At 37.3% G+C, this 18,634-nt stretch overlaps 2 protein-coding genes across 5 annotated transcripts; both read left to right on the top strand.

Moving 5' to 3' along the window:
* The first annotated feature begins 2,544 nt into the window (after window positions 1–2,544).
* On the top strand, window positions 2,545–9,946 carry tp53i3 (tumor protein p53 inducible protein 3). Of its 2 annotated transcripts, none has more exons than XM_029428161.1 (7): window positions 2,545–2,857; window positions 4,327–4,401; window positions 5,241–5,390; window positions 5,496–5,763; window positions 6,501–6,713; window positions 8,023–8,219; window positions 9,322–9,946. In XM_029428161.1, exons 2-7 carry the CDS (start codon window positions 4,348–4,350, stop codon window positions 9,517–9,519), a joined length of 1,080 nt encoding a protein of 359 aa, XP_029284021.1. In that variant the 5' UTR covers window positions 2,545–2,857; window positions 4,327–4,347; the 3' UTR covers window positions 9,520–9,946. The 2 variants fall into 2 exon arrangements, with proteins under 2 accessions (XP_029284021.1, XP_029284022.1); XM_029428162.1 differs by lacking the exon at window positions 2,545–2,857 and adding an exon at window positions 3,274–3,306.
* A 631-nt stretch (window positions 9,947–10,577) lies between these two features.
* dnajc5gb (DnaJ (Hsp40) homolog, subfamily C, member 5 gamma b) lies at window positions 10,578–18,574 on the top strand. Of its 3 annotated transcripts, none has more exons than XM_029428170.1 (6): window positions 10,578–10,778; window positions 12,803–12,932; window positions 13,445–13,658; window positions 13,781–13,934; window positions 14,698–14,760; window positions 16,945–18,574. In XM_029428170.1, exons 2-6 carry the CDS (start codon window positions 12,820–12,822, stop codon window positions 17,004–17,006), a joined length of 606 nt encoding a protein of 201 aa, XP_029284030.1. In that variant the 5' UTR covers window positions 10,578–10,778; window positions 12,803–12,819; the 3' UTR covers window positions 17,007–18,574. The 3 variants fall into 3 exon arrangements, with proteins under 3 accessions (XP_029284030.1, XP_029284029.1, XP_029284028.1); XM_029428169.1 differs by having other exon boundaries at window positions 10,578–10,881; window positions 14,695–14,760; XM_029428168.1 differs by having other exon boundaries at window positions 10,579–10,778; window positions 14,695–14,760.
* The last annotated feature ends 60 nt before the right edge of the window (window positions 18,575–18,634 follow it).

Raw genomic sequence — 18,634 nt, 5'->3', positions numbered from 1 at the left:
GAGGCGTTATGTAATGTAGCTGTGGAGAGTTTACATCTACACACACAGTTACAAACACACACACTCTCATGTTTCCTCTCGTCTGAAGAACACGTCTCTCAGTGTCTCACCCTAAATTAAAGCTGAAGACGTAGTTTTCTTACCTGATTTCTGTCCCACAGTGTTTAACTGCTCTGTTCTCAGTGTGTGAAACATAATTATGTTGTTAGTGAAGTTGACGGGATTGTTAGTCGTTGTACGTTCAGAGTCCTTCAAGAGATCAAATTTCAGGTTACACAATTAATAACAATGACTCACTTTGTGGACAGGTTTTCTATCATTTTATGCAGCTGTAGTATTCTGGGTAATGCCACTATATATATATATATATATATATATATATATATATATATATATATATATATATATATATATATATATATATATATATATATAATATCTCAAAAGTGAGTACACCCTTTAGATTTTTGCAAATATTCTGTTATATCCTTTCAGGGGATAACATTATCCTACTGAAACTTTGATATAACTTAAAGTAGTCAGTGTGCTGCTTGAATAACAGTATAGATTTATTGTCCTTTGAAAATTACTCAGTACACAGCTGTTAATGTCTAAACAGCTGGCAACAAAAGTGAGTACACCCCATAGTGAACATGTCTAAATTGTGCCCAAAGTGTCAATATTTTGTGTGACCACCATTGTTATCTAGCACTGCTTTAACCCTCCTGGGCATGGAATTCACCAGAGCTGCACAGGTTGCTTCTGGAATCTTCTTCCACTCCTCCACGACGACATCACGGAGCGCACGGATGTTGGACACCTTGCACTCCTCCACCTTCCTCTTGAGGATGCCCCACATGTGCTCAATTGGGTTTAGGTCTGGAGACATACTTGGCCAGTCCATCACCTTAACCTTCAGCTTCTTCAGCAAGGCCGTTGTCATCTTGGAGGTGTGTTTAGGGTCATTATCATGTTGGAAAACTGCCCTACGGCCCAGTTTCCGAAGAGAGGGGATCATGCTCTGCTGCAGGATGTCACAGTATATATTGGAATTCATGTGTCCCTCAATGAAATGCAGCTCCCCAGTGCCGGCAGCACTCATGCAGCCCCAGACCATGATGCTGCCACCACCATGCTTGACTGTAGGCAAAACACATTTGTCTTGGTACTCCTCACCAGGGTGCCGCCACACACGCCGGACACCATCTGACCCAAACAGGTTTATTTTGGTCTCATCAGACCACAGGACATGGTTCCAGTAACTCATGTTCTTGGATTCATTGTCTTCAGCAAACTGTTTGCGGGCTTTCTTATGCATCGGTTTCAGAAGGGGCTTCTGTCTGGGGCGACGGCCATACAAACCGATTTGATGCAGTGTGCGGCGTATGGTCTGGGCACTGACAGGCTGACATCCCACTTCTGCAACCTCTGCAGCAATGCTGGAAGCACTCGCACGTCTATTTTTGGAAACCAACCTCTGGATATGACGCTGAGCACGTGGACTCAACTTCTTTGGTCGACCCTGGCGAGGCCTGTTCCGAGTGGAACCTGTCCTGGAAAACCGCTGTATGATCTTAGCCACTGTGCTGCAACTCATTTTCATGGTGTTGGCAATCTTCTTATAGCCAAGGCCATCTTTGTGAAGCGCAATAATCCTTTTTTTCAGCCGCTCAGAGAGTTCCTTGCCATGAGGTGCCATGTTGTCCAGCATTCAGAGAGAATTGTGCCCAAAACACCAAATTTAACAGCCCTGCTTATCATTTACACCTGAATCCTTGTAACACTAACGAGTCACATGACACCAGGGCGGGAAAACAACATCATTGGGCACAATTAGGACATGTTCACTATGGGGTGTACTCACTTTTGTTGCCAGCTGTTTAGACATTAACAGCTGTGTACTGAGTAATTTTCAAAGGACAATAAATCTATACTGTTATTCAAGCAGCACACTGACTACTTTAAGTTATATCAAAGTTTCAGTAGGATAATGTTATCCCCTGAAAGGATATAACAGAATATTTGCAAAAATCTAAAGGGTGTACTCACTTTTGAGATATACTGTATATATATATTTATATATATATATTTATATATTTATATATATATATATATATATATTTATTTATATATATATATATATATATATATATATATATATATATATATATATATATATATATATATATATATATATATTTATATTTTTATATATATATATATATATATATATATATATAAAATAAGTAAAATACATTAAAATATTCATGTATAATGAATTTATATTCATATTTAAACAAACATATATAATAAATATATAAATAGTCATATAATTAAATATGAAGGTATAAATAGTCATATTTAATAAATAAAATATATAAAGACAAATCGTCATAAACTACATACACGCAAACTTTTGGGGATTTTTTTTATTGTTTTTTATTTATTTATCTTCCTTTAGTTTGTCTTGTGACGTGCTTTTATTTTATTTCTAAATGTGCAATATAGATTAAAATGAATTATTATTATTATTATTATTATTATTATTATTATTGTGTACTATTAACTGACATGTAATGGAACCAAAGGATTAAAATAGAGAATTATTAATATTCTGAAATGTTAATTATTGTTATTTATTCTCCACACTGCCCGGATGTGATGCAGGATAAATTCAGAAAACACATTTAAATATATGTTTAGTCTGTAAGCAATATAAAAACATATGTTCTTGTGCACTACCCCTTTAATAATATGCACAGTGAGAACGGACCCTGCCCTCCGGGCTGGGTCTGCAGCCCTCTGGATCATGGCACAACTCACTTCCACTGTGGATCCACTGTTGACGTCTCTGCTGGTAAGTTTATGTTTTAATGCTTTAACCAAACACTGTAAAATAAGGTTTAATATTATTTAAATGGAGCTTTCTTTACACACCAGCTGGTGAGTCATAATCGTACTTTAACCCAGTGTAATCCGTTTATTCTATCACTTTAAATCACTTTAATCGAAAGGTACTTTAACAGATGCAACGTTTGGACTTTACTGCGCAGGCGCGTTGCGTAACGGGTCTTCCTGTATAACGTAACCGTGAAACTTCACTGACCCTCCGTCAAACCAGTACTGAACTACTTCACTACAAACTGCTTCCTCTTCTCTTCTTCCTCTTCTCTTCTTCCTGTTTCTCATAATTAGCTGAATGGCACACTTCACAAAAAGCACGAGTTGTCCCGACTCTGCTTTTAATAAATAAGAGAAGGTCTCCTCTCATTTGGTACTTACACAAAGTTGTAACTTGTTTGACAGGTACAGCTGCGTCTCCATCTCTCGCGGTCACTGACTCGTTTGAATTATAACCTCTGCTGTACACGACAGTAAATAAACTGCTAAAAAGAGTCGTATCGGTATCGGTATCGGTATCGCCAATACTGGCCCTGTATTTACTTGGTATCGGATCGATACCAAATGTTGCAGGATCTGTTAAAAAATAAAAGGTTAAACATACGGGATAATCCCGGGAAATATTTAAACGGGAGGACATCAAGAGAGAAGGAAAATACGGGATAATCCCGGGAAAAGGGGGGGGTTGAGGGCCATAATTCATCTACATGTTGTTTGTTTTAAATATGTGTTCACTCAACAATACTGCTGTATATTGTACATATTTTTACATATTTATTGTTGTTATATATTGTAGTACAATGTGCATATTTTTTCTATGACTTTTCTATATTTATAGAAACATTTGTATTTATTTATTTTATTCTAAATTGAACTTTTACGAAACCTAAAAATACCAAATATAAAATAAATGATGTTTTATTATAGATTAAACTTCCCAGCAGTATATAAAGTCATTAAAATGAGCTCCTTCTTCTACCAGCTGCAACATTAAAGTGATGAACACATGAATCAATCAATAATTATAATACAGTAAATGAATATTATTCTGCAGAACGAGTGCTTTTACTTTAAGTACATATTAATGCTCATACCTTTTGTAAGAAAGATCACTGCACTAGAGTGTTTCTACACTGTGATCACTACTTTCTGTTCTTCCACCACTGATAATAGTAATAACAATAATAATAATGTTGTGCTGTGTGTATGTAGCCACGCAGATAGTTTTGGTTTCAGATTCTTCAGCTGGTTTGAGGAGAAATCCGTCCGGTTTCACTGAAAGACAAACTGAACACTAAACAGATTTCAGAACCAGAGATCACTTGGTATATTAATATAAATGAAGATAGAATTTAGTTTATGTAAGAACTTCTATCAATGCTGTTGCTGCTATTTTTAATATTAATATTTTCAATTACATCACAGTTGCCATCGCCGGGACTATAAATGCAACACATCCTGCACCCTGCAAGACTTTTACTTGGAACCTCCAACCAGACAGTGAGTGTTGAACACAAGCAACATGTTTATTTATGTTGGTGAATTTATAGATTTTAGTCTATTTACCTTCTATAACTCGTCTCCTGTGAGACGAGAGGAAGCATGAGAACATGAGAGTGTGTGTGTGTAACTGTGTGTGTAGATGTAAACTCTCCACAGCTACATTACATAACGCCTCATGTACATATTAAACACTTGTAATATAAACTGTGTTGATGTGAGTCATGAAGTGGGGAAGCTTCATGATATCTGTTAGTTACATGTTTGACTCTGTTCACCTGTAGTGTGTACAACATGTATGACTCTGTTCACCTGTAGTGTGTACAACATGTATGACTCTGTTCACCTGTAGTGTGTACAACATGTATGACCCTGTTCACCTGTAGTGTGTACAACATGTATGACTCTGTTCACCTGTAGTGTGTACAACATGTATGACTCTGTTCACCTGTAGTGTGTACAACATGTATGACTCTGTTCACCTGTAGTGTGTACAACATGTATGACTCTGTTCACCTGTAGTGTGTACAACATGTATGACTCTGTTCACCTGTAGTGTGTACAACATGTATGACTCTGTTCACCTGTAGTGTGTACAACATGTATGACTCTGTTCACCTGTAGTGTGTACAACATGTATGACTCTGTTCACCTGTAGTGTGTACAACATGTATGACCCTGTTCACCTGTAGTGTGTACAACATGTATGACCCTGTTCACCTGTAGTGTGTACAACATGTATGACCCTGTTCACCTGTAGTGTGTACAACATGTATGACTCTGTTCACCTGTAGTGTGTACAACATGTATGACCCTGTTCACGTGGAGTCTCGCTCTAGCTTCACAGGATGATGCGTGCGGTGTGTGTGGATGAACCCGGAGGACCGGAGACTCTGCTGCTGCGCTGCGTCCCCAGACCTCGACCTAAAGGTGGAGAAGTGCTCATTAAAGTTCACGCTACTGCGCTCAACCGGGCCGACCTACTGCAGGTGAAACCCTCACACACCTCAGTGCACGAGAGTCTGCTTTAAACACACCTGTTGTCCTGCTGACTTTTGACTTCAAGTGACACCAAGTTTCTCTGCTGTCCTCAGAGGCGAGGGCTGTACCCGCCCCCCCCAGGGGAGAGTGATGTTCTCGGGCTGGAGGTGGCGGGGACTGTGGATGCTGTGGGCCCGGGGGTGACGGGAGGCTGGAGGCCGGCTGACCGGGTCATGGCTCTGCTCTCTGGAGGAGGATACGCAGAATATGTTTCTGTGCCGGAGGAGCTCCTCATGGCTGTTCCTAATAATCTGACTCTCTGCCAGGCGGCCGCCATCCCGGAGGCCTGGCTCACCGCCTTCCAGCTGCTGGAGCTCGTCGGTACAGCAACCACCTTTGTTTTGTAGTTTTATTTCTCATTATTATACTTCATATATAAAATAGGCTAATGAGAACAGAGTTTTATCAGAAACGGAAACTGAAATATGCAGAAAAATGAAACAAATAAATAAATAAAAAGTACTTTTATAAAAACTCAATATATAAAAAGTACTTTTATAAAAACTCAATAAATAAAAAGTACTTTTATAAAAACTCAATATATAAAAAGTACTTTTATAAAAACTCAATATATAAAAAGTACTTTTATAAAAACTAAATAAATAAAAAGTACTTTTATAAAAACTAAATAAATAAAAAGTACTTTTATAAAAACTAAATAAATAAAAAGTGCTTTTATAAAAACTCAATAAATAAAAAGTGCTTTTATAAAAACTCAATATATAAAAAGTACTTTTAGAAAAACTCAATAAATAAAAAGTACTTTTATAACATTTTAAACTTAATTTAGAAACATGTAAACTAAATATATTAAAACTAAATATACAGTATAAAGACTCAAACTAAATACTTAAAAACAAAATATATAAAATCAAAAAATATAAAATCAAAAAATATAAAATCAAAAATGTGATATATTAAAACTAAATATGTAAAAATGAAAACTACATATGTACTTATTTAAAATAAATATATCATCAAACTTAACCTCCATGGTGGAGGTCAAAAGACTACATATGTGATGCTCTAAACATCTGAAACCTGTCTCCCTCCCTCAGCCCAGGTGAAGCAGGGGGAGGTGGTGTTAACTCACGCCGGGGCCAGCGGCGTGGGGACGGCGGCCATTCAGCTGGTCCGCCTGTTCGGTGCGGTGCCCATCGTCACCGCAGGGAGCGCCGAGAAGCTGCAGATGGCCGAGAGTCTGGGAGCAGCGGCCGGGTTCAACTACAGAGAGGAGAGCTTCTCACGGGGCGTTCAGGCCTTCACAGGAGGTGAGCTGCAGCAGTCACCACAAACCTTCTGCACTGTTCTTCCTACAGGATCTCAGAGCACGCGATATATTCATAACCCTTTTTAAATGCACGATATATTCATAACCCTTTAATATACAAAATATATTCATAACCCTTTAATATACACGATATATTCATAACCCTTTAATATACACAATATATTCATAACCCTTTAATATACACAATATATTCATAACCCTTTAATATACACAATATATTCATACCCCTTTAATATACACAATATATTCATAACCCTTTAATATACACAATATATTCATAACCCTTTAATATACACAATATATTCATAACCCTTTAATATACACAATATATTCATAACCCTTTAATATACACAATATATTCATAACCCTTTAATATACACAATATATTCATAACCCTTTAATATACATAATATATTCATAACCCTTTAATATACACAATATATTCATAACCCTTTAATATACAAAATATATTCATAGCCCTTTAATATACAAAATATATTCATAACCCTTTAATATACAAGATATATTCATAACCCTTTAATATACACGATATTCATAACCTTTAATATACGTAATATTCATAACCCTTTAATATACACAATATATTCATAACCCTTTAATATACACAATATATTCATAACCCTTTAATATACACAATATATTCATAACCCTTTAATATACACAATATATTCATAACTCTTTAATATACACAATATATTCATAACCCTTTAATATACACAATATATTCATAACCCTTTAATATACACAATATATTCATAACTCTTTAATAGTTAAAGTTTTAAAGTCTGTTTTCAGCCTCAAATATGGAGATTTGCTGCTTGTCTCTTTTTTAAGTGATAAAACATTTAAAGATATTTAAAGACTTCAATTTGGACTTTTTCATTAGTTTCAAACAATAATGTAGAAGATAATCTGCAGTTAATAATGAAAGTAATCATCAGCTATTAAATGTTGGACTCCACGTTGCCTTGATTTGTTGTGGCAGAAACGTTCTTCTCCTCTCAGTCTGTGGCTGTGAAGATAAACTTCTTTTTTAGGAAAAAACAAAACAAGTGACAAATATATAGTTTCATTAAAGTTTTAAAGAAAAATGCTGAATAATATCCTTCAACCACAGGTTTACTGTATTTTATTTTTTTATTTTATAATCACAGAAATCTTGATTACGTTTTGAATCCTTCATATAACACATGGCTGTAGGATTAAAACAAAGAAGGGTCAGAGGTCAGAGGTCAGATTATTATATTATATTTAATGTCATTTCACAGGCAAGGGAGCAGACGTCATCCTTGACTGTGTTGGGGGGTGTAACTGGGAGCAGAACGTGAGCTCTTTATCCACCGACGGCCGGTGGGTTCTGTATGGCACGATGGGAGGCAGGGGAGTCGAGGGGGACATGCTGGGACGACTGCTCGCCAAGAGAGGCCGGCTGCTCTGCAGCCTCCTGCGCTCCCGCAGCCTGCAGGTCAGAAGGGACGCTGAAAACACAAAACATGGGCGTCGTAGTTGTTTTGTGTCTCTTTGTGGTTGTTTTGTGTCTCTTTGTGGTTGTTTTGTGTCTCTTTGTAGTTGTTTTGTGTTGTTTTGTGGTTGTTTTGTGTCACTTTGTGTTTTTTTGTGTCTTCTGTGGTTGTTTTGTGTCTATGTGGTTGTTTTGTGTCTCTTTGTAGTTGTTGTGTGTCTCTTTGTAGTTGTTTTGTGTCTCTTTGTGGTTGTTTTGTGTCTTTTTGTGGTTGTTTTGTGTCTCTTTGTGGTTGTTTTGTGTCTCTTTGTAGTTGTTTTGTGTCTTTTTATAGTCGTTTTGTGTCTCTTTGTAGTTGTTTTGTGTCTCTTTGTTGTTGTTTTGTGTCTCTTTGTGGTTGTTTTGTGTCTCTTTGTATTTGTTTTGTGTCTCTTTGTGGTTTTTTTGTGTCTCTTTGTGGTTGTTTTGTGTCGCTTTGTGTTTTTTTTGTGTCTTCTGTGGTTGTTTTGTGTCTATGTGGTTGTTTTGTGTCTCTTTGTGGTTGTTTTGTGTCTCTTTGTAGTTGTTTTGTGTCTCTTTGTAGTTGTTGTGTGTCTCTTTGTGGTTGTTTTGTGTCTTTTTGTGGTTGTTTTGTGTCTCTTTGTGGTTGTTTTGTGTCTCTTTGTAGTTGTTTTGTGTCTCTTTTTAGTTGTTTTGTGTCTCTTTATAGTCGTTTTGTGTCTCTTTGTAGTTTTTTTGTGTCTCTTTTAGTTGTTTTGTGTCTCTTTGTAGTTGTTTTGTGTCTCTTTGTGGGTTTTGTTGTGTCTTCTGTGGTTGTTTTGTGTCTCTGTGGTTGTTTTGTGTCTTTGTAGTTGTTGTGTGTCTCTTTGTGGTTGTTTTGTGTCTCTTTGTGGTTGTTTTGTGTCTCTTTGTGGTTGTTTCATGACTTCTGTGGTGTTTTATGTCTCTTTGTGTGACTGGTCCTGTGCCCGGCCCGCTCAGTAATCAGTAAACACACCTGCTGTGTTTCGCTGCTTGTGAACATGCTGACTCATGTCATCAGCGCTCACCTCGTGTATTTACATGTCTGTAACTGAGCCTGACTCTTGCTCTGCCCCCCCCACAGTACAAAGCAGACCTGGTGAAGGCTTTCTCACACAGAGTGTTACCGAGCTTCTCAGAGCAGCCTGCCGCCCTGAGGCCGGTGATCGACAGCACATTCAACCTGGAGGACATCGCAGAAGCTCACCGGCACATGGAGGCCAACAAGAACATGGGGAAGATTATCATTAATGTGATTCCACTGAATCAAGAAACTCAGTGAACGTCTGCAGAAATATTAAGACAAAAACATTGTTTTTATTTATCTTTCATAACTTCTGTCAGACTAGTGGACAGAAAACTAACTTTGTGTGTTTGTGTAGATTTAAACTCTCCAACAGTTACATTACATAATACCTCATTTACATATTTAGACATGAACACTTGTAATATAAACAGTGATTGTGTTAATGTGAGGAATGAAGTGGGGAAGTTTCATGATATATGTGAGTTTAATATTCAGCTGTAGTGTCTCCACTCAACAGAAATGTGATTGATTTTAATGGATCTTAAGACAAAACTCTTTGTCTAACACAAATGTTGATCATGAATTTAAACATACTGTAACAATAGTCCAAATATGATTTTTTATAATGCTATTTCTTCTGTATTGTCACGATTTACTATTAAAGGTTCATGCTGAGATTAAATAGACCGACACTGACTCTTCTTCACAGATATCATACAAAATACTATTCAAAATATTACAGAAAACTATTAGAGACCTGTGGTAAAGGTAAAGCTATTCTCCTGTCAAACATATTTAAATGTACTTGATGAATACACACTGAAGCATAGGCAAATTTGAACCATTATGGTAATTTGTAATACAATACTTGTATGATACTGTATATTAGGTGTCATATTATGTACGCAAAAAGACCGGAAAAGCATACAAGCAACATCAATAACAAAATATAAATATAATAAAAGAATATAAAAGATTAAAAGATATAGATCAAATAATTTAATATCATAAAAATAAATCCTTTATAAATATTCTATATTCAACAAATTGCACATGTCAAATATTTTGATAATAACAAAGAAAAATAATATTATATAATGGTAAGTATCAATACATTCAGACATTGTTCAATTTTACACCAATTAGCATTTATTTTGTCGGTGTTGAATATTTCAGGGATCTACAATATAAACAAAATGTATTATAAAATGCACAATAAATAAAATAAACACAGACATTACTTTCAACCCCGAATCCTAATTATTTATTAATACATTTACATCCGGTGTATTTGAAACGCAGCCGCGCGCGCAGCCCGCAGAGTGACGTACTTCCGGTCGGTCTCGAGCTTCCTGCTTCGCTGAAGTTTTCCTCCGGTGGGTCATGAGGAGAGACGTTTTCACCAGGAAACCGAGCACCGGCTGCACTTCATGGAACAAACGTTAACTCGACCGACGGACACACTTCGGACTCTATGATTCCACCGGAAACGGAGACATTCATTCTTCCGGGACGTAAGTTTTAACGCGTAACTTCCTGCTCGTGCTAAAGTTAGCTAGCTCTGTTAGCAGTTGGTCGTGACTTCACCCCGCAGCGTTTAACGTGAAGTAAATCCAGGTAATTATTTTATTAAACTAAAGTTCTTATGTAACTAACTTGAACTGTAGTTATATAACTAGTGCTGTGGGCTGTCTGGACTCCCAGCATGCTTTGCTTTCTTTTTGGTTATTTACTTCCTCAACCAGTTATGAGGCTTTAAGGGACTTGATAAGGAAACCGTAACACACAACCCATGTTACAGGACGGTTCATACACACACACACAAACCCATGTTACAGGACGTTCATACACCACACACAACCCTGTTACAGGACGGTTCATACACACAACACACACAACCCATGTTACAGGACGGTTTCATACACACACACACAACCCATGTTACAGGACGGTTCATACACACACACACACAACCCATGTTACAGGACGGTTCATACACACACACAACCCATGTTACAGGACGGTTCATACACTACACAACCCTGTTACAGGACGGTTCATACACACACCAACCCATGTTACAGGACGGTTCATACACACACACACAACCCATGTTACAGGACGGTTCATACACATACACAACCCATTACAGGACGGTTCATACACACACACAACAACCATGTTACAGGACGGTTCATACACACACACACAACCCATGTTACAGGACGGTTCATACACACACACACAACCCATGTTACAGGACGGTTCATACACACACACACAACCCATGTTACAGGACGGTTCATACACACACACACACAACCCATGTACAGGACGGTTCATACACACACACAACCCATGTTACAGGACGGTTCATACACACACACAACCCATGTTACAGGACGGTTCATACACACACACAACCCATGTTACAGGACGGTTCATACACACACACAACCCATGTTACAGGACGGTTCATACACACACACACAACCCATGTTACAGGACGGTTCATACACACACACACAACCCATGTTACGGACGGTTCATACACACACACAACACACCCATTTACAGGCCGGTTCATACACAGCTAACACAACCCATGTTACAGGGACGGTTCATACACACACACAACCCATGTTACAGGACGGTTCATACACACACACAACCCATGTTACAGGACGGGTTCATACACACACACAACCCATGTTACAGGACGGTTCATACACACACACAACCCATGTTACAGGACGGGTTCATACACACACACACAACCCATGTTACAGGACGGGTTCATTACCTAAAGAACTAAAGGTGCAATGTGTAATGTGCTCCTAAACAAACCCTCATCAGGTATTTTAAATAAACAGCAAGATTACGTCACATTGGACCAATCAGAGGGAACTTGTAAATATAAAAAAGAATAAACTGATTATTATTTAACTGTATTTGATTGACAGGTTCCATAAACCTTACGTAGTGAATATAAATACACGAGTGCAAAGGTTTTCATAAATACGTTTTCTTCTGTGAAATAAGCAAGTGACCAGTTGTGACCTCAAAGAACCGAAATCAATCAGCAGAATCCTGGAAATCCAAACGATGCACGCGGTGCTCCACGGGGAGACGGGTTAGTTAGTCAGTCAGGCTGCGTCCACACCGAACGCCAGTCCTGCCATTCATTTAAATGTTGGTCGTGCTGTAACCGGCGAACACACTGTCGGTCTACTGAGACAGAGTAACGCTAGAGTAAATAAAAATTATTTCTGCAGATAAAGGTGAGTCCTTCCAGAGACACGGCCTCTGAGATCAGATCCATCGTGAAGACCTTCCTCTGCAGCATTATAAGCGATTGAAATGTTTCCAAAGTGGATTTGTTGACCTTCTGATGTTTGTGCATATTGTCCTCCAGAATAATTTGCATAAGCAACGCAGCCTACATGAGATTTACCTTTGGGACAGTATTTTATACTTACTTTAAACATACGGTTATATTATATCTCTTTATATCATATCTGTGTTTTTTATGTCACAGCCGCCAAATCCTGAAACATGGAGGACCCAAACAGACCTCAGCGCAAAATGTCGACCGCAGGAGACAGCCTGTACAAAATCCTGGGCCTGGAGAAAGGAGCGTCGCCAGAAGAAATAAAGAAAGCATACAGGTGTGTTCACACAGATCAATTATTTCAGGGCTACGTTCAGACATAAATACGTTTTTATTCATTAATCTATTACTATTATGTTTAGTCTATAAAATGTCAGTTTCTTAGCAGTTTTATATGCAGAATTCAACATGTCTAAATAATCTAAATTTGTGTTCATCTAATCTTTTTTTAATTTTTAACAGTCCATCTCACGGCTCAATATAAATATATATATATATATATATATATATATATATATATATATATATATATATATATATATATATATATATATATATATATATATATATATATAATTATGAGAGAGAGAGAGAGAGAGAGAGAGAGAACTTGTACACACGAGGAATGACCTCTCACAGACGGAGACATTTACTGCGAGTTCACTGAAGATGGTGAAATGAGTTGTGAAACTCTTGTGCTTGTAATGTCTTGACTTGTGGATGACGGCAGTCCTTCATCACGAACTCGAGTAGCGTCAAACTGTTTCATATTCTGACCCGCGTTTCCAGGAAACTGGCGTTGAGACATCACCCCGATAAAAACCCCGACAACCCAGAAGCTGCCGACAAATTCAAGGAGATCAACAACGCAAACTCCATCATCAGTGACGAGAACAAGAGGAAGATCTACGACCAGTACGGATCCATGGGCCTCTACATCGCAGAGCAGTTCGGGGACGAGAGCGTGAAATATTACTTCCTCATGTCCAAGTGCTGGTTCAAGGTGTGTGTGTGCGTGTGCGTGTGCGTGAGCTGCAGATTGTTCTGCGGGGGACTCCACTTTATCTCCGCCACAGATTGCGTCATGAATGGCCCTGACGGTGTGTGTGTTGCCTTTGTGTTCAGGCCCTCGTGGTGTGCTGCGGCGTCTTCACCTGCTGCTGCTGCTTCTGCTGCTGCTGTTTCTGCTGTGGGAAGTGCAAAACAGCAGAAGATGAGGGAAGCTTCACCTACATGGACCCTGACGACCTCGAGGCAGAGATCAGAGATCAGGACGCAGGTGAGAGACTTTGTTCTTTTGGATTCACTGCAGCTTGTAAAAGAAATCTGACATCACCTGATGGGCCGGAGGTACGCACACGTCTGCTGTCGTCTGTCTCTGATGCCAAAGCAGTTTGACTCATGTTCAACACCTTTGTTCAGTACCTGTTACAGCTGTGTGTGTGTGACGTTACAGCTGTGTGTGTGTGACACCAGCTGTTTGTGTTACGTTACAACTGTGTGTGTGTGTAACACACACAGTTGTAAGGTAACACACACAGCTGGTGTCACACACACACACAGCTGGTGTCACACACACACACAGCTGGTGTCTCACACACACACACACACACACACACAGCTGGTGTCACACACACAGCTGGTGTCACAACACACACAGCTGTCTCACACACACACAGCTGTCTCACACAAGCTGTCTCACACACACACACAGCTGTGTCACACACCACAGCTGGTGTCTCACACACACAGCTGGTGTCTCACACACACACAGCTGGTGTCTCACACACAGCTGGTGTCACACACACACACACACAGCTGGTGTCACACACACACACACACACACAGCTGGTGTCACACACACACAGCTGGTGTCTCACACACACACAGCTGGTGTCTCACACACAGCTGGTGTCACACACACACACACACAGCTGGTGTCACACACAACACACACACAGACATCACCACCACACACACAGCTGGTGTCACACACACACTGTTAGTCAGTTGCTCAGTGTTGTACTTGTGTGTTACAGCAGGAGACCATGTAATAGTTATTCAGCCGAGTCCTGACGCTTCAGATAAAGAGGTCACCTTTTCAGGTAAAGTTTCCTGCTTCACTAATCAGCACATGATGCTGTGGCGTGCTGCAGGAAGCTGCTGTCTGCGTCTCCTGCTGCTTATTAATACGTTTGTCGCTGACACTCACTGTTGATAAAGTTATTAACTTTGTACTAAGATGCTTAATATGCAGAGCCGTGGTTCTCAACCTGCGAGTTCAGATCGTTTCTGAGGAGCCACAATCATTTACATATTAATATTACACACGTATTAGTTTTATTATTATTATTGTTTGAGATGTTCTCAATATAGACATAGCTGTGAGCCTCTGAGTAATTATAATTATAATAGTTAACGGTTTAAAGGCTGCGCAGTTTGAGAACCGCTGATCTCAGCACTAAAACTGTTTTTGTGCTTCTTCTTTGCATCTCAAGCTTGTTGTTTTGTTTTGAACATTGCTTTTTTATATATATATATATATATATATATAATTATTATATATGTAAAAAAAAATAAATATATGTGTTGTATATATATATATATATGGTGTGTGTGTATATATATATTATATATATAATATATATATACACACATATATATACGTAATATGTATATATAGTGTGTGTATAAGATATCTATAATATTAATATATAATATATTAATTAATATAATGTGTTGTATATATATGTTGGTGTATAAATACATAAATATATATATCTATATCTATGTATATATAAATACATTATTGTATAAATAGCATATATATCCCTATATTTATCTATCTATATACATATTTATTTATATATATATATGATATATATATATATCTATATATATATTTGTTTTTATATCTATACATATTATTTCTCTTATATATATCTCGCTCCCTCTCTGTCCCCTCTCTACTCCTCTCTCCCTCTGTCTTCTCTCTCTCTCTGTCTCTCCCTCTCTCCTCTCCTCTCTCTCAACTCGTGGTGGTCTCTCTCTCCCTCTGTCTGTTCTCTCGCTCTCTCTATGTGTCTCTCTCCTCCCTCTTCTCTCTCTCTCTCTTCCCTCTGTCTCTCTCTCCTCTGTCCTCTCTCTCCCTCTCTCCCTATGTATTATGTAATATATATATAATATATATACTATGTATATATATAATATATACATGTGTTGTTAATATATATTATATATACATATGTGTATATATATATATATATCTATATACATATGTCATATATATACATAGTATTATATATATAATAAATTTATATATATATAATATCTATATACATATGTTAAGTATATACATATGTATATATATATATATATATATATATATATATATAATATATATTATATATATATATACATATGTTATATATATACATATGTATATATATAATATTATATATATGTTAAATATATGTATGTATGTGTATATTTTTTTTAAAAAAAAAATATATGTATATATATATCTATATGTATGTATATATGTTAAATGTGTGTGTATCTATATATTATAATATATATATATATGTATGTAAAGTATAATGTATGTAAATGTTATATATGTAATATATATATATATATATATATGTGATATAAATGTATTATATGTGTGTATATATATATATCTGTATGTGTGTATAAAAAAAAAAATTTGTTAAAAAAATTTTTATATATTTATGTATGTATATATATATGTATATATGTATGTATATATTTATTTATGTATTATTATTATATGTAATTATAATTTAATATTTATATGTATTATATTATATATATATATATTTATTATTTATATATAATATATATGATTTATATATAATTATATATTATATATAGATATATATATAATATATATAATATATATATATAGATATATATATATATATATATATATATAATATATATATTATATATATCATATCTCTCATATTCTCTCCTCTATTCTATATCTCTCTATAGAATATATATCTATATACATATCATATCTATATCTATATCATCTATATACTCATATCTCATTCTCCTCTCTCCTCTCTCTCTCATTCTATCTCTCTCGCTGCATCTCTATCTATCTCTCTTATCTCTCTCTCTCCTCTCTCCTTATCTCTATACTATATATTTATATATATATATATATATATATATATATATGAACCAACGTCTGTTTTGCTGAGGAATACATTTGAGTGTAGGGATTAAAAGATTCTGTTTTCTCTTCACGCCTGCAGGTGAGAACGCACCGATCGTGATTCAGCCTCACGCCGTCAACGGCACGTCGGGGACCACGTGAGGGAGCCGCACGACGCCGCAGCTGCGTCGAGCGTTTTGAAAGATGATTCGTATAAATTATGGGTTTGAATGTGGCCGACATGCAGGAAACTTATTAGGTGTTTTTGTTCAGGCGAGTCGGAGATTTTGTGCCATATTTAGTTTTTAAGTGCCAGCGGGTTCGTCTCTGATCCAATCTCATATTTAGTTTTTAAATATCGGGTAGAATCTGGACCAGACCAAGCCATGCAGATCAAAGCTCTGGAACTACTGAGTTTTTCATGTGCACTTTAATATCTTGAGTTCATGTTTAAATCCGAAAGCTGCCACGACGGTCTGACAAACGCTCAGGCTCAAGATGGCCAAATTGTTTTAATTGTTTTTAATGCAACATTTATTTAGCAGAATGCGACCACCGGGACACGTGTTCAGTCGTACTGCACGTGGACACGTGTTCAGTCGTACTGCACGTGGACACGTGTTACAGTCGTACTGCACGTGGACACGTAGACGTTCAGTGTGTGTCGACCAAACTGGTTAAATGTTTGGATGTTCACTGTAAATAGAACAAATAATGAATAAAGTGACGCAGACAAGTTTTACAGGAACAATTCAACATTTTGGGAAAAGTGCTTCTTTATTTCTGAAAGATAAGAATTTGACTTCGGACAGTTAAAGATCAGTTCTGTCATGAAGTGTGGAGGTGCAGGTGGAGCTGGAGGTGCAGGTGGAGGTGCAGGTGGAGCTGGAGGTGCAGTGCAGGTGGAGCTGGAGGTGCAGGTGGAGCTGGTCGTGATTAGCCTAGCTTAGCATAAGAAACCCCTCTAACTTTCAGAGCTGTTGGAGACGGGTGGATAATATTTGTACAGAAATGTAACTTCCCTTTAAGCCACGTTTAGATTTCACTGATGAACCTTTTTCACGTCGTTTCTTCTTTTAGTTTCTCGACGTCACTTTGATCCGTGCGAGCTGGTTCTGTTTCCAGCCTTATGCTAAGCTAGGCTAAATGCCTCTTGACTGCAGCTCCACTAACGTAAACTAATGAGCGTATTCCCAACATGTTGAACTGGTCCTAGAGACTCGTGCTGGTGGTTGTCTGCACCTGCTCACCAGGTGACGTGCTGACGGAGCTCCCACAAATGGACTGATATTTCCTGAGCAACACTTCCTGCACTCGACTAAAAACCAACTTCTCTCCACAACGAGACGACTTACTGATTTGATTTATTGCCAAATGTTTTCTGTTAACGACGAGGATCTGTGTGACGCTAAGTGTATGTTAAGACAACTTAAATTATGTTTGTATTATATTTTTATCTGCTGGTGTCGGAATGTTTGTACGCCATGTTCCCCGCTGCTGACCGACGCTTTGAATTCAAACCATCAGAAATGTTTAGTTTCTTATAAACTTCACTAAAGTGCCTGAAAACAGTTTTATTGGGATTGTGTGTTTTCTTCAAACTTTAAAAAGAAAACTAAACATTTAGTTTTAAATCGACTTGTCGTCACAACATTCCAGGTAATTCTTTCAACGTGTTTCCAAAATGTTTGTTTCTGTAACTGTCTGATCAAATAAAGTGTGAGACTGCAGACGAGTGTGTCTTTGAGCCGCCGGAGCTCCGTCACCTGCCATTGGCTCCTGCTGCTCCA

Source organism: Cottoperca gobio, unplaced genomic scaffold, assembly GCF_900634415.1.
Source record: "Cottoperca gobio unplaced genomic scaffold, fCotGob3.1 fCotGob3_487arrow_ctg1, whole genome shotgun sequence".
Classification (NCBI taxonomy): domain Eukaryota; kingdom Metazoa; phylum Chordata; class Actinopteri; order Perciformes; family Bovichtidae; genus Cottoperca; species Cottoperca gobio.
Note: the sequence above shows the minus strand (reverse complement) of the source record. Positions and strands in the feature narration are given on the sequence as shown.

Coding starts and splice junctions, on each gene's coding strand:
- tp53i3 (XM_029428161.1), top strand. CDS start 4,348: ATGCAACACATCCTGCACCCTGCAAGACTTTTACTTGGAACCTCCAAC. Junction 6,714..8,022: donor CGTTCAGGCCTTCACAGGAG/GTGAGCTGCAGC, acceptor GTCATTTCACAG/GCAAGGGAGCAGACGTCATC. Junction 8,220..9,321: donor TGCGCTCCCGCAGCCTGCAG/GTCAGAAGGGAC, acceptor CCCCCCCCACAG/TACAAAGCAGACCTGGTGAA.
- dnajc5gb (XM_029428169.1), top strand. CDS start 12,820: ATGGAGGACCCAAACAGACCTCAGCGCAAAATGTCGACCGCAGGAGAC. Junction 13,935..14,694: donor GATCAGAGATCAGGACGCAG/GTGAGAGACTTT, acceptor TGTGTGTTACAG/CAGGAGACCATGTAATAGTT. Junction 14,761..16,944: donor TAAAGAGGTCACCTTTTCAG/GTAAAGTTTCCT, acceptor TCACGCCTGCAG/GTGAGAACGCACCGATCGTG.